The sequence below is a fragment of the Oncorhynchus kisutch genome, linkage group LG19 (genome assembly GCF_002021735.2).
Source record: "Oncorhynchus kisutch isolate 150728-3 linkage group LG19, Okis_V2, whole genome shotgun sequence".
Classification (NCBI taxonomy): domain Eukaryota; kingdom Metazoa; phylum Chordata; class Actinopteri; order Salmoniformes; family Salmonidae; genus Oncorhynchus; species Oncorhynchus kisutch.
The window spans coordinates 43,734,311-43,749,791 of record NC_034192.2 but is presented as its reverse complement, the minus strand read 5'-3'; the positions used below and the strand labels follow the sequence as shown (position 1 = coordinate 43,749,791).

At 40.7% G+C, this 15,481-nt stretch overlaps 1 protein-coding gene across 2 annotated transcripts; it reads left to right on the top strand.

Annotated features, from left to right (window-relative positions):
- The first annotated feature begins 364 nt into the window (after positions 1 to 364).
- On the top strand, positions 365 to 5,249 carry LOC109864859 (cyclin-A2). 2 transcript variants are annotated; one of them, XM_020452874.2, is made up of 9 exons: positions 365 to 481; positions 779 to 1,036; positions 1,464 to 1,719; positions 1,850 to 1,956; positions 2,042 to 2,265; positions 2,529 to 2,733; positions 3,171 to 3,284; positions 4,168 to 4,301; positions 4,548 to 5,249. In XM_020452874.2, exons 2-9 carry the CDS (start codon positions 830 to 832, stop codon positions 4,597 to 4,599), a joined length of 1,299 nt encoding a protein of 432 aa, XP_020308463.1. In that variant the 5' UTR covers positions 365 to 481; positions 779 to 829; the 3' UTR covers positions 4,600 to 5,249. The 2 variants fall into 2 exon arrangements, with proteins under 2 accessions (XP_020308463.1, XP_031653664.1); XM_031797804.1 differs by having other exon boundaries at positions 480 to 579; positions 4,548 to 5,029.
- The last annotated feature ends 10,232 nt before the right edge of the window (positions 5,250 to 15,481 follow it).

The following is a 15,481-nucleotide window of genomic DNA, read 5'->3' as shown; positions in this document are numbered from 1 at the left end:
CTTTCTGAATGCACTGTATATTCACTTATATTTTTTGTTTTATAGGTTGGCACTTGAACACACCATCCTTCATGTTTGGCAGTTATATTTCTATTTAAGTATTTAGACTAACTAGAGTATTTAAATCATGTGTGGTTTATTTGTCATGGGGTGAGGTTATCTCTGTGTATAGCATAAATGAGTGTAACAAGACTTTGCGGTGCTCTCAGAGAGATCATAATTGTTTGTACGATATTATATTAATTCAAATTATGAAAAATGTACCTTTGACTCTTTCATTGTCCATACATGCCGAAATCGCAACGGCCTGCTTATTCTCGGACACATTAAATCTGAGTTATATCAGCCGCCGTAGATTCGTGACGTAATTTTCGCCTTCGGTTGCGATTGGCCGTTTCAATAGTCGCGGGCTACTTGAACTCAGAACAAGCAACTTTTCTGCATTAATATATATTTTCAGAGGACAAGGGACACTATCTAGGTAAAGGTTGCATGGTGGTTAGCTACATTTATTGGATTTAGTCAAACAGCATGGCGAGCTAATGTCGGTTTTCATGCAGAAGATGATTTTGTCTCAACGTTGAGTAGGGTTTTAAATTTGCAGCTCAGAATTACGTTGTTGCCATCTCAACACCCCAGACTTGTCTGTGCGATATCTTATGCTACTGTAGCTAGCTTGCTAACACATGTAGCCTCTTTGTGCTATCTTGTACAATTTGTAAGTTCGTTTTTATATTCATTGCAGTATTTATTTACCAAGTTTTTATTTTCTTTGTAGCAAAGTGGACGTTTCTGCAGTGACTTGTTTGAGCCAGAAACTGAGAATAACATGTCGGGATCAAACCAAGGACAAGGAAGCGCGGTTGACGTTCCGCTGCCAGAATACCAAAACCAAGAAAATATGCTGTCCAGACTGAGGGGTCCAATCAAAAACCGGGCAGACAACCAGGAGAACATTGTCCCCAAAGCCCAACAGAGAACAGTTCTGGGAGGTTTGCAAAACAATCAATGCAGCAATCCTCAAAACACAACACAGGTTAGTAATTTCTAGCTAGCCACAAGCCAGCGAACGCTATACAAACACTTGTTGCCTAGCTATCATAATTGGCATGTAGATTGAGCTAGGTTGTTACCTACCAGAAATGATCACCTTAGGACAACACATAATATTAGGTCATATTTTCACTGCCAAGAGTAGTTTAATTTACATCTATTTATTTCATATTCACCTTACGATATTCAAAGTTTGTATTGTTAATGTCCGCTAACTAGCTAGGTACCCTCCTAAGTAGTCCGCCATTTTATGCGGTCAACGTCTTGTTAAACATTGGGATGGCCAACTTGCTTTCTCATTCCTTTCTTCCCATTTCATCAAATTATTTATTAATTAGCATGACATGGCTAGATGGAACTGACTCAATGTTGAAGCCATGGGCACTGAAATATTTAACCTTTCATTTCAGTTGCTGTCCTGCAAACATGAAAGTGAAGTACCTAGAAGTTATGCAGAGAAGCTGGGTGCCAAGCCGCCAGCTTTTCAGATTCACCTGGATGAGCCAGATTCGGCTTTCTCCAGGAAAATGGTGTTCTTGAAAGCCAACCCTTCCATAGAAATGTACCCCCTGAAACTGAACCCCACAGTTACCTGTCTCAGGCAGCCTCTGGCTTCTCTTGACATACCTGTCACATGTGTGTCTAACATGGATCTTAGTTTTGGTGGTGAGTATTTGTAATACACCTGGCCAAATTATTGAAAATGTCCCTTTACCCTTTATAACACGGAGGTGCTCATGTTGAAGTTTAATGTGTCTATAGATTAGAAAGTCACATTTTCCAACTCTCTATATAGATTGTCCCATGGATATGTCAGTTATTGAAGGGGAAGAGAAGCAAGTTCACATGAATGCGGCAACAGAGTATGCTTCAGAAATACATGCGCATCTCAGGGAAATGGAGGTGAGCAAACCCATTCATTATTCAGTTGTCACACAAATCACTGAACAATGACTACAGAGTTGTCCTTTTGTGCTCTTGTCCCTAGGTTAAGTCCAGACCAAAAGCAGGCTACATGAAAAAGCAGCCAGACATAACCTACAGCATGCGGGCTATCCTTGTTGACTGGCTGGTGGAGGTTGGTGAGGAGTACAAGCTCCAGAACGAGACTCTATACCTTGCTGTGAACTACATTGACCGTTTCCTGTCTTCCATGTCAGTCCTGCGGGGGAAGCTGCAGTTGGTCGGAACCGCCGCCATGCTGTTGGCCTCGTAAGTGTTGTCAACCCCACAGCATCCTTATAGGGATTGTTCACCTTTTTGTGTGCCGTGTGAACCACGTTTTTTTCTATATGTTGTGTAGAACCCGCTGTATTAGGCCTCTCTCCCAAATTAATAGAAAATATTTCCATTAACATCTGACTAATTAAACTTCAAATGAAATTCAACCCTAGAGATGAAGTACTCCTTTACTTGATTGTGTCAAGCTAAGCAATGTGTGCTTTGATCACTCACTGGTTTTCATTCAAATGCAGGAAGTTTGAAGAGATCTACCCCCCAGAGGTGGCAGAGTTCGTTTATATCACGGATGACACCTACACAAAAAAGCAAGTGTTGCGAATGGAGCATCTGGTGCTTAAAGTGCTCTCCTTTGATTTGGCTTCTCCCACCATCAACCAGTTTCTCACCCAGTACTTTCTCACCCAGCCTGTCAGCAACAAGGTGGAGAGCTTGTCAAGGGTGAGTAGACTACACATTGTAGTGGTGTTCACAGCTTGTAATTTAAAGTCCTACTCTAATCTGTTTCACTTCATTTAATACTTGATTTACTTAACAAAAGGCACATCTCAATAGGTGGTCCAGGTATCACAACATGGCACAAGTGGGAGGGTGGGCCTTCACTCTTTTGTTCTCTATCTCAAACAGGGGGGGGGGGGGGCTGATCTCATCAGTCCTTATCAGACCAACTCCTTGAGTGCCCTACTCCCTGATGTTTGCCGTTGTCTATACTTTTTTGCCAATCTTTTTTTTTTTTTTACCCTTTAGTGTGTACTACAATCAATTTATTCTTGGGATATCACTTCAACAGTGAACAAAAAAATCCATAGAGGTTGTCAAGGTTGAAATTGTTCTATAGATATTAGATTTTTTTGTCTTAAATGTCTTTGTTTCCTTAGTTCCTAGGGGAGCTCAGTCTAGTAGACTCGGACCCATTCCTGAAGTACCTCCCCTCTCAGACTGCTGCTGCCGCCTTTGTTTTGGCAAACCACACTATAACAGGAAACTCATGGGTAAGTTTGCATAGCTGCGCTAAGTGTTCTAGCAGGGTAGGAGTTTCTTGGCCCTCCGGTTCGGCCGCGATGCCTCACTCAAAATAAAGCATAAATGTAGAATCTTAAGCAGGTCTTTGCCTCGGTGCAGTAGGCCAGGTTTTGGTAGCTGCCGCTAACAGGAATTCTCTCCCTGTGAGGATATATGCCACTGGCTCACACTGTCTATCTCCCTGAGTAGTCCAATCAACTTTTGTGGGTCTTTTGAACCTCATGTAAATATGGAAGGCTTCAGTAATTGAGGCTTTTTTTAGTCTCACTTGCTGCCTAAACTTTCATATTGATGGGCCATAACATTTATGTTAATTCACTTTATCACAACTGAGTGAACTTTGTATAACCAAGATTTACAGCTGCTAATGTTCTTGGTGCATCAACCAATTAGTAGTCACTGATGGTCATGTGTCCGTGTGACATTTAATTCTGCACCTAAACTTGGCACAAACTATTTCCACCTTGCTGAAGTTAGTGCTGTATTAAGTATGCTTTTGAAGATTTATATTTGAAAGTAGTCTATTCCCCTGTTGACAGGTTTGCTTACTGACCATGGGAATATACTCTCTTCCCTCAATGTTGCCATGCTTTTCAATTCCCAGGCTCTTCCCTGACACGCAGTCTCTTGTGTTTGATCTTTATTTTCCACACTGAAGTTTAAGCTTAACATTTTCCTTAAACAACCGTAGCATGAGATTGTCATACCCTGAAAAGACGGGTTGACTGCCTGTGTTCAATTGCAGTATTTTATTTAAGTTTTTCCCAAATTTATATATTTTGTCAACTGAAATCTTAGCCCTAAATTAGAATGAAATGATGTGCATTTTTCTGACAGTTTGTTTTATTTCAGTCTAAGTCTCTGGCAGAGGTGACTGGCAACTCTTTAGAAGACCTGATGCCATGCATAGAGGATCTGCACCAAATGTACCGCAATGCTGCTACGCATGCACAGCAGTCGGTGAGGGAGAAGTACAAGTGTGCCAAGTAAGTACACCGTATAGATGGTTTTATTTTTGTGTTGGCATATTTCGCTAATGTAAACCATTGCTAGGCATCCAGTTGTGACTAATCTAAAATAGCCAGTAAGCTTACGCACAGCTATTGTTTTTCCTACTATGGATGCTACTTGTTCATATGGTAATTTTCTAGATTTCTGTTAAATAGAACATAATGGTGGGTCTGAATGAAAGCATGTTGGTTGTTTCTACCATAGTGTTTCTCTCTCTCTAGGTACCAAGAGGTCTCTCTCATCGAGCCCCCCATGAAACTGTCTTTGGAATGATTTTTTTTTTGTGCATATTTATTTTTTAATGCGCGTCTCATAATGCCAGAATTTCAATAACTGAACTCATGGCCGCAGTCTTGGACGTGGACAATATTTTTAGATTTTTAAAAAAATGTGCATTTTATATGTACATTCCTGTAGGATGGTTATTTTATGCTTGATGCAGCCCTGGGCTTTAATGTCGCTAATCAAGCAATGTCATGTCTCTTTTCTTACTAGACAAATGTTTGCAGTGGTTTTTAACTGCTTAAAAGCTGTAAAGATTAGTCTCACTTTCTGCATCTTTGTAATAAACCTGCAGCTTATTTTCCCCTCTGCAACTAATAGATACTTTTGAATATTTCCTGACAAATCTGACTAACCATGGTTTGGTTTTCTATGACAACTTTATTTTATATGGGTTGTCTGGGTGTGGTTGATTTGTTATTTTTATAACACAAGCTAATTCTGGGTAATGATATTCTAGTATAATTTGGAAGCTTAAATCTAGCTCATTTGACTCGACATACTGTGAAAGTTTGTCTGCCTCGTTTCTTTATCTTAAATCACTTGTCTCGTGTAAATCTGTCTTGACATTCATTGGTTGACAATTAATGACTCATTTCGCTCTGTAAATGTCTCTTGTAAATAAATTCCATTCCCACAGACCCTTGGTTATTAATCCTTCCTGTTTAAAATGTATTGTACTTAATACTATTCTGGAAATAGTTCAGGGTAGTAGCACCATGTAAGATGGCTTTCTAATTTGAAGTGAAAGTTTCAAATCACAATTTGTGGGTGGCATCAGGGAAATCTCAGTATTGTATGTCTTGTGGCCTCTTGGGGGCAGCAGAACACTACTGCTCCCTTGCCTTAGTGCAGCATTTCCCAAACGCAGTCCTTTGGACCACAAGGCACTACACCGCTGATTCAAATAATCAAAGCTTGAGTTCCTTTATATGAATTAGCTATGTAGTGTTAAACCAAAAACAAGGACTGAGTTGGGGAAACGCTGCCTTATTGAATACATGTACTTTTTTTTCAACTCGCAGAGAATTTTGAGTAACACTGATTTTGTTATAGCGCAAATAGTCTGGTTAAAGTAACATGGTGTTTCAAACTAGTCGTTTTGTCCTTTTTAAAGTTACATTTTGAAATGTCTTACCATCTGTAGATGTAATTTGTTCTGTATTATGAATAGGTTACTGTTTATAGTTTGTGCACCCATTGGTTTGCCACATTGATTCCCTCAACTTGGAGAGGAATGCTTTTAGTTACATGTCACGGTGATAGAATGGAAGTTCAATGGCCTATTTAGACAGGTTCATAAACTAACTCCTGTGGCTGATTCTGTTGCAAAATTATTCTTAAATGGAACTGGGAGGGACTTACCTGAATCTGTCCAATAAACACTTGGATTAGTGATTATATACCTGTTTTCAGTGGTAATCACACTTCCTCGCCACTATCCTGTTTGAGTTACTTTACTTAAGTTACAAATGATGCTGTATGTAGCATGTCATCTGCTAGGAGACCACAAAATAATGAACTCAAATATTGGAACTTAACTGAAAGTCCTCAGCCACCAAGCTCTGTGAAAATCATGACATAGTCATCTAAAGCCATGAGATGCAGCTGAATGCACATTTAAACAAAGACGGGCAGATTGTGGATGCCATTTTTAAATTGAATGGGGGGGGGGGGGGGTGTTTCAATGATACAGGCATCATGCAAGAGGTGTATATGAATGCTTGAATTAAATGTCCTGGCGTTTGAAAAACAGATCTAGACACCTGTGCCATAAATGTATTATGAAATATGGTTGGCATCTGGCTCGATTTTAAAGCCACCATTCAAAGCCTGGGCTCCCATTTAAATTGATGAAAGCTGTGTAACAGATACATTTAAGGGAGATATGATCATTTCAGAAAATGCTGTTTGAAGATTTCACGCAAGATTTAGCCATCAGAACTCCTAGTCCTAAAAAAAGGAATGGCAGTTCTTCACAAAGGCAACACAATTGTTTCCATTCTGAAGCTGTGATATAAAACGACCAGACTGATGTCAAATGTCTTAAGACAATTTAATTACACAATGTTTCAGTCGAACTGCCACTTCAATGACCACATGACGATTAAACATGTTTTCTGTTCCAAGCTGGCCTGTGATTTGATTCTTTGCCTGCAAGTGAACAGGTAGCCAATGGCAGTGAGGGGGGCTTCTTGCTCTGTGTGTGTGCCTGCGTGTGTGTATGCACCGGTGATACATTGTTCTGGCTCTGTACGGCGAGCGCTGAGTACAGAGCCCAGCAACAGAATGCTTACCACCTATTTACCCAGTCTGTCTTTACGAGTGCACACGTCTACACTATGGACCACTTCTCCTCTAGATAACGATATGAGACAACTCAACAGGAATATCTAAGGAAAAATAAAACCATGGAGGGAAAGAAAATTCCCAAAGCAACCAGCCGCAATGATCTAACGTTCTAAAATGACAACCATGACCACGCCTCGGCACCACTCTAAACGCTAAAGGATCCTGAACGTGTTCAGGGGGGACTCCAGAGCTGACCCATGCCCTCACCGAGGAGGTTCTTGGTGGCGTCCACCTCGCTGCCCATAGCCCTGGGCTGGGGATGGAACCTGAGCGTGTACCTGGGGCTGTTGCTCCTGCTGCTTCTGCTCATGCTGCTACTGCTCTGGATGCTCCTCAAGCAGCTGAGGAACTCGGTGGGGTCTAGTCTGCAGCCCGGACGCTCTCTGAGGGACCCTCGCCATGGTCAGAGAGGAAACTATGTCGTATGAGGGAAGAAGAAGTGTGTGCTGGCTTTGTTGGACTGTGTCTCACAGCTTGCTGGACGGGAAGATGGTCTTTTCCACATCAAGAATTGTATTGGACTGTGCCAAAGACTTTGTTGGAAGGAAAGGCTGTCTTTTCTGAAAGGGCTAAAGATCTTGTCATAAGAAAATGCTTTCTTCTCAAGCAGTGTCAGACTATGCTGTAGACCTGTCACAAGGAACAATAGTATTTTCTGAAAGGGTGTTGGACACTTCCATAAAACCTTCCACAGAAGTGTGTTTGACTGTGCCTCACAGCTTGTTGACTGACGAGCTACACACTATGGAGCTTGTAACCTGATATAAATTGCTTATTCTTCAGTCTGTTGAACAATGGATCGTAGAAACCAGAGAAGTGCATCAGACTGCTTAGTTGTGTCTAACAGAGACGGTGACTCAGCAATCTTTGTTTCATCATCAGTGTATGTGTTTTATCTTATTTCTATGTATGTATTGTACATAATGTATTCACCATTATATCAGTATATATTTTCTGAAGAGTGCATACAGTGTAAGATAGCCTACAATGTCGAATTTCTGAGAATATACTCTGATATTAAACGGATAGTTCACCCAAATTACACATTGATTTCCTTACCCTGTAAGCAATCTAAGGTATGACAGCAATCCATTATTTGGTTTTATTTCCCTGGCACTGTTTCCTAATGCTAATGTTTTAGCATTTGTGGCACGAAACCCATTCATGTCTTGATACGGTTATTAGCATTTTTTGCACATCATGTTCAAATCATCTAAAAGTGACTGTTGAGACTTACAAAAAAATGTAGATACTTTTGGATGATTTGGACATGATGCCCGAAAATGCTAATATTGGTACAAGGACTGGTACAGTCTCTATCACCATTAGTTATTGATATCTTCATGCAATTTGAACTGCACATAAACATACCACACATATGAACCTACTTCTATTCATCTTTTAAATGCATTTTCACAGTCACTTTCAAAAATGAACATTACCAAGAGAAAACACGCAAGAATAATCTGCATTTTGATATATGCTGATTAAAGCAATACATTCAGGATGGCAATTTGCACTCCTCTCATCTCAATGGTGATTTGGTTGGAGTTTATTGAGGAAATGTCTCCAATGAAATATCTGAGCTTGAAGTGAGCTTGGCCATTTGTTAAGGTAGATATACCCCACAGCCATGTCAAAGCAATTACTGAATGAGTCCCTCTAAGAAAAGGGTAATATATTTAATGTTGTACTGCCTTGGGCATGGATATATGTAACTAAGGGTCTAACCCAATGGTCTATATAAACCCTGGATTGCTGATGCTATGTATTGGCCATTGAGAGGCTTTGAAGCCATCGGTCAGCCATATTGGCTATCCCTAGTAGGAGCAGTCCTACATAGTAATGAATGGAATTCATTTAGTATTTAGTATTTCATTTAAATGTTTCAAGGACAAAATTACATGTATTTAAGTATTTTTGTTGTAGTGGGGAAAGCAGCACTTTTTTAAAATACTTTAAGGAAAATGTTTTTATATATTTTGACATTTGTATGTTTAGCTCACATAATATAATTTAAAAGTATGCATTAAAGTGTCTGTAATAAAATAAACGTGTCAGAAACTAACGTAGACATTAATACAATAATTTTTACCCCTTCCAAAATGTCTTTGGCTTCAATACAGCGCCCCATGTCAGTCATCCAAGGTTTATACACATCATTGGTCTACCTCTTCCAACCCATGCTGTTTGGATGCTCTGTCTTTTGCCTCTATAGGAAGCTGTGTGTGTGCATGCGCCCGCAGGTATGTTTGTGTATGACACTACATTTTTAATCCGTGAACATTTAGTTTCTATTAGATTGTTCACCGTTACGTCGGTACTTCGGAATGTGCTTGATTGTAAGCATTTCTGTGTTTCCCCAGAACATGTCATTCAGTAGCTCTTGAGTTCATGTGTGTGTGTTTACTATGTTGTAATGAATGGGAATAACATTTTTTTCAATGAAAGACTACAGCTAATCAATGATGTCCTCAGCTCAAGGGTTAATGAAGCTCACAACAACAAAATGCATCCTTGACTTAGCTCCGTTGTAGTCCCATTTGTGTCATTCTATATTTGTATATAAATACACTGTCACGAATGGCCCTAGGCTCCATTGAATGATCAACATTGTACCTCAGCAAAAATACTCACGTGGCATCAATATACAAAACATTATTCTCTGAATAAAACAATTACAATGGCAGGAAGTTGTAGATAAATAATGACAAAATCTTCTTGTTTTCACCAACAAAGCTTTATTTAATATGGACAAGGATGAGTTATTTTGTGCTGCACTGCTTATTTGTTGCACTGAGATTTAGCAACAACCTTGACAAGAAACGTATGTTTTATATTCCTTTGCCCATCACATACACAACCCAAGTGGGATTACTTTAACTATCATGTGCCTAAACTAACCACAGAGGCCCAAACCTCTAGACGTCAAACATCGTAACAGTCAAGGAATTTGAACAGTTCAAATTCCTTGGTAACAGTGGGTCCATCCACTTCACTAACTAAAGCCACACAAAACTGTAGATAAGGACTCAAACTGGGCATAGGGACACATATGGCTATGATGAGAATTCCGTATCTGACCTGTTGGGTAGTATGTTCTGTACAATCATGATTCATCAATGTCACAGCATCTTTCTATTTTTCTGGGTGGAGGCGTTCAGTGGTTGATTCATGTCGTCTGTCACCACTTGGTCATCTGCAGGGCTTAATAAACCAAAATACACCTCTCGTCTCTCTCCATGGTTTTAACCTTCGTTATAGTAACGATAATAGATTCTGCACCAGTCAACACATATCTGAGGGGGTGATTGAAGTAAACACTTGATGGACACTTGATTGATGGATGAGCAACTGAATGAACAAATTAGTCAATATGGTCCGAAGGAAGCAACACTGATTGACAATAAATTTCACATGCTGTTGTGCAAATGGAATAGACAACAGGTGGAAATTATAGGCAATTAGCAAGACACCCCCAATAAAGGAGTGGTTCTGCAGGTGGTGACCACAGACCATTTCTCAGTTCCTATGCTTCCTGGCTGAAGTTTTGGTCACTTTTGAATGTTGGCGGTACTTTCACTCTAATGGTAGCATGAGACGGAGTCTACAACCCACACAAGTGGCTCAAGTAGTGCAGCTCATCCAGGATGGAACATCAATGCAAGCTGTGGCAAGAAGGTTTGCTGTGTCTGTCAGCGTAGTGTCCAGAGCATGGAGGCGCTACCAGGAGACAGGCCAGTACATCAGGAGACGTGGAGTAGGCCGTAGGAGGGCAACAACCCAGCAGCAGGACCGCTACCTCCGCCTTTGTGCAAGGAGGAGCAGGAGGAGCACTGCCAGAGCCCTGCAAAATTACCTCCAGAAGGCCACAAATGTGCATGTGTCTGCTCAAACGGTCAGAAACAGACCCCATGAGGGTGGTATGAGGGCCTAACGTCCACAGGTGGGGGTTGTGCTTACAGCCCAACACAGTGCAGGATGTTTGGCATTTGCCAGAGAACACCAAGATTGGCAAATTCGCCACTGGCACCCTGTGCTCTTCACAGATGAAAGCAGGTTCACACTGAGCACGTGACAGATGTGACAGAGTCTGGAGACGCCGTGGAGAACGTTCTGCTGCCTGCAACATCCTCCAGCATGACCGGTTTGGCGGTGGGTCAGTCATGGTGTGGGGTGGCATTTCTTTGGGGGGCCGCACAGCCCTCCATGTGCTCGCCAGTGGTAGCCTGACTGCCATTAGGTACCGAGATGAGATCCTCAGACCCCTTGTGAGACCATATGCTGGTGTGGTTGGCCCTGGGTTCCTCCTAATGCAAGACAATGCTAGACCTCATGTGGCTGGAGTGTGTCAGCAGTTCCTGCAAGAGGAAGGCATTGATGCTATGGACTGGCCCGCCGTTCCCCAGACCTGAATCCAATTGAGCACATCTGGGACATCATGTCTCGCTCCATCCACCAACGCCACGCCACACCACAGACTGTCCAGAAGTTGGCGGATGCTTTAGTCCAGGTCTGGGAGGAGATCCCACAGAAGACCATCCGACACCTCATCAGGAGCATGCCCAGGCATTGTAGGGAGGTCATACAGGCACGTGGATGCCACACACACTACTGAGCCTCATTTTGACTTGTTTTAAGGACATTACATCAAAGTTGGATCAGCTTGTAGTGTGGTTTTCCACTTTAATGTTGAGTGTGACTCCAAATCCAGACCTCCATGGGTTGGTAAATTTGATTTCCATTGATCATTTTTGTGTGAGTATTTAATAAGAATATTTCATTCATTCAGATCTAGGATGTGTTATTTTAGTGTTCCCTTTTTTTTGAGCAGTGTATATCAATGAGTTAATAAAGTCGCATACAAACATGGCCTCTTTTTTGTTTTCTTGAGTAAGGCAGCTCCAAAATGCAGGTGTTTCAGCCTAGCTCAGTTCTTTCTGTGGTGTTTGGGCAAGTCAGCATAAAATAGGAGCATTGCGCCATGTTGGCTCAGTGTTGTGTCACTCATGGGGACACTACGTCACCGCCAAGTGTAAGTCTTTTGTAAGGGTAGACATAAAAAATGCAAGCCCTTTGGATCCTGCCATAGAGTTACATTAGTAGTGCCCTTCCACGAAGGCTTTAGGTCATTGGCCACAGATAAAATCATGTTATATGTACAGTAGCTTTGATTGTACTGATCATGTCAACATCTTATTTTCAAAATCTTAGATAGCAGTCATCATCATGAATCAAGTCGACAATCTACTGGCAAATCCTTTTTAATCCTTGTCATATGAAGAGAAATAATGAAGAGAAATTATATCGGTGCTCATCGGCCATTAAGATTACACAACAAGTTGGAAATCACAAATTCAACAATGAATGGTTTGGAAGGAATCGGTGACAGTGGCTAACTGCAAGAATAAATGAGCTTCGACTGGAAAAATACGTTTTGAATGGTCATCCAACACAGTATTATATATCCGGTCTCTTTCTCTTTCTTGATTATGGAATTTTCCCACAAAAGGACCGCTGCGCCACCTTCCTGTTCAAATGAGCAATTTTTTTTTGTCCAACAAATGTCTTATATGCTGCTGCATGAATGATGTAATATGCCAAGGAGACATGTATACTGTAGCTAAGAAAGTTATAGTAAGTGTATGTTGTGCAGTAAGATCTTAGTAGCCCATGTTCCTTACCCTAATAATTTGGTCTATTTTCACATCTTAATTTCGCCAAATATCGGTAGTGCACATGTAACGTTAGCCTATAACATGTTTTTGAGAAATGTAATCATCTAATATTGTAAGAGCTTTCAATGTCTGCTTATATGCCCCCTGTATTTATCCTACGGATCTGACTAAGTGTACAGGGAGAACACTGTAAGAACAGCCCATGTTCTGAATTCTGTCGCTGTAGATTTCAGAAGTGCTGAACAAATAGTTAAATTGACTACGTCCGTCCTAGCTCACTCATTAATGTCTTAATCGAAATTATGGATGACCTCTTATGCGCTTGTCGTCCCCTTATGCCATAGTTTGTACATCTCAATTGTCAGTAGAAACCACATTTGTTTAAGCAAGTCAGCCATATCAGCTATGTTTTTTAAAATGGCAATAAATGAGGCTGAATGAACTGTTTCGCTGCCAGACAAGGCTCTGCTGATAGCCAGGTGTAACAGCGGTAAGGTTTTGTGACTGTTGTTGGGACATCTTTATAGTGCAATTAATGTATAGTGTTGTGTAGTGGCTTTGCTGGCATGCAACACACATATATATTCTTTTGGCCCCACCAAGATTTACATGCTAAAATCGCCACTGACTACATGAAATATGTTTTGCATATTTGTAATGGACATATAGAACAGGTATTGTGATATATATATATGTAGGTAGTTTTTTCCTCATTTAAAAAAAAAAAATTCTAACAATTGAATCCAATAAACTGAGCAGGCTGGGCTGACCAACACTTATAGCCTTGCTAGGACTTTTTTAAATGAGCATGCATTTATAAGATTGTGCTGTTATTATTTCTATTAATATGATCTATTATTGTTACTACTTATTTTTGTACGACTGTTTTGCATGTTATTTGCTTAGTTCTCTTAAAAAGCACCCTCATAGATATTTAGGTTATCATGGGACTGCCCATATTTCCCTCTGGCCAACGCCAATTTGCGGCCAAGGTTTTGCCTTAGTCAGGGAGATGGTCTGATGGTCTTAGTGACAACAGACCTAGATATGGGGGGATTAGTTAGACTAGACTTTTCCTTTCGAAAGCAGCTCGAACTATAGCCATTGAATTCTACCGTGCAATTCTACCATGCATTATAGGGAAATAAACTATGACCGCAGCACCGCCGTGCTAAAAAAAGAATGTTTAGCACGTCCTCTTGTGTACACTTGCTTTTCTACAACGGGTTTCCAATTAAATATAAAATGTTATTTTGATAAATGTATTCATAAGCTATACATCCCTCAACGAAAATATGGGTCTAGTCCCGACACAGCTAGCCGGCTGGCCGTTCATTCTGGTTAGGTTGCCAGAGACGCAACCCAGTCGTGAAGTCTTTATGTTCTATGTTTTATGCTCTTATCACTTGCTAGCTAGCCAACTACGGCTAACACAGTCACGTCAAACTGTGCAGCTAGAATAACAGCAAAGTAACTGCATTTAATTTCGTTTGACCTGTTTTTCTATTGAAATTTGTATAACCATAAAAAGTATCCGGATTCGTGATTTCGACTGGCTGAGAATAGATGTCCTATTCCTGACGAATTAATTCTCAATAGGACGTTGAAGATAGAATTTCAATATTGAAACAATGTTGCAAATGTCGAGAAGTCAGCAACATTTGTACCAACCCCCGTTGTTGCAAAGCAAATGTTAGGCTAGAAGCAAGCGGAAATAATATCTATATGCCTTTTACAGTTGAGATCAAGTTAATTAATTGGCTGGTAGAAGAGTGGATGAGCAGGGATGTCTCAGATGGAACAGAAAATAAGATTCCCATTTTTGTGTCAGAGGCTTACCCGTACGAAATAGGTGTTTTAGTATGATTTAGAACGCATCTCAACCAATCCAAATGCTTGTTTTGACCATGGGTTCTGAGTGTTGACGGTTTCCATGCTAAATTATTAGTTTCGCGTTCGTTCTTGGGATAGCTACTCCACTGGCACCGGAGAGATCGCATTTGTAAAATGATACATTCTTGCACAGGTCTTAGAGGCAGACAGGTAGGTTTATACAACCCCCAACTGCTGCAAACCAAAACCAAATAGTAGCATGGAAAAATAACGTGTAGTCACTTTTTTCCCCCGAGGGAGATAATATTTATGAATTTCCTGCCTGGGCTGCGGGACAGTGGAATTATGAGATTAATACATCATGGTATTTTGCGGGAGTTGTTGTCCCACAACTCCCGCATATCAACTAATCAGCATCCAGGATCCAAACAACCTGTTTTATAATTAAACATTTATTTATGCCAATGGAGGATGGCTCATAATAATGGCTGGAATGGAGCCAATGGAATGGCATCAAACACATAGAAACCATGTGTTTGGTGTTTTTGATACCATTCCACATATCCCGCTCCAGCCATTACCACGAGCGTGTCCTCCCAATTAAGGTGCCACCAACCACCTGTGATTTATGCATATTTGTCAGGGTGAGAAAGCCTCAGGGCCATTTTGGAACGGGCCCAACTTTTTAGACCTCTATTTGAGACCCAACATAACAATCCCTGCCAGGAGCATTGTGAATTAAACTGTACTTGTACCACAAATAGGGTGCTTTTTCATTTAGAATATCTTGCCAAACAAACAAAAACTGTAACAGTTGGAATTTCACAAACCGTGGGTTTGGTTAACAGTTAAACCCCTATTGTTTGTGTATTTCACACTATGTTGAAGTAAAATTCAGAGTTTAATTCTTGTATGGATGCCAACACCAACACGTTCATGTCATCACCAATCAATTGCAAACGACTGACTACCACCACTAGATTTCTTTATGCTATCTATGCTAACCAGTT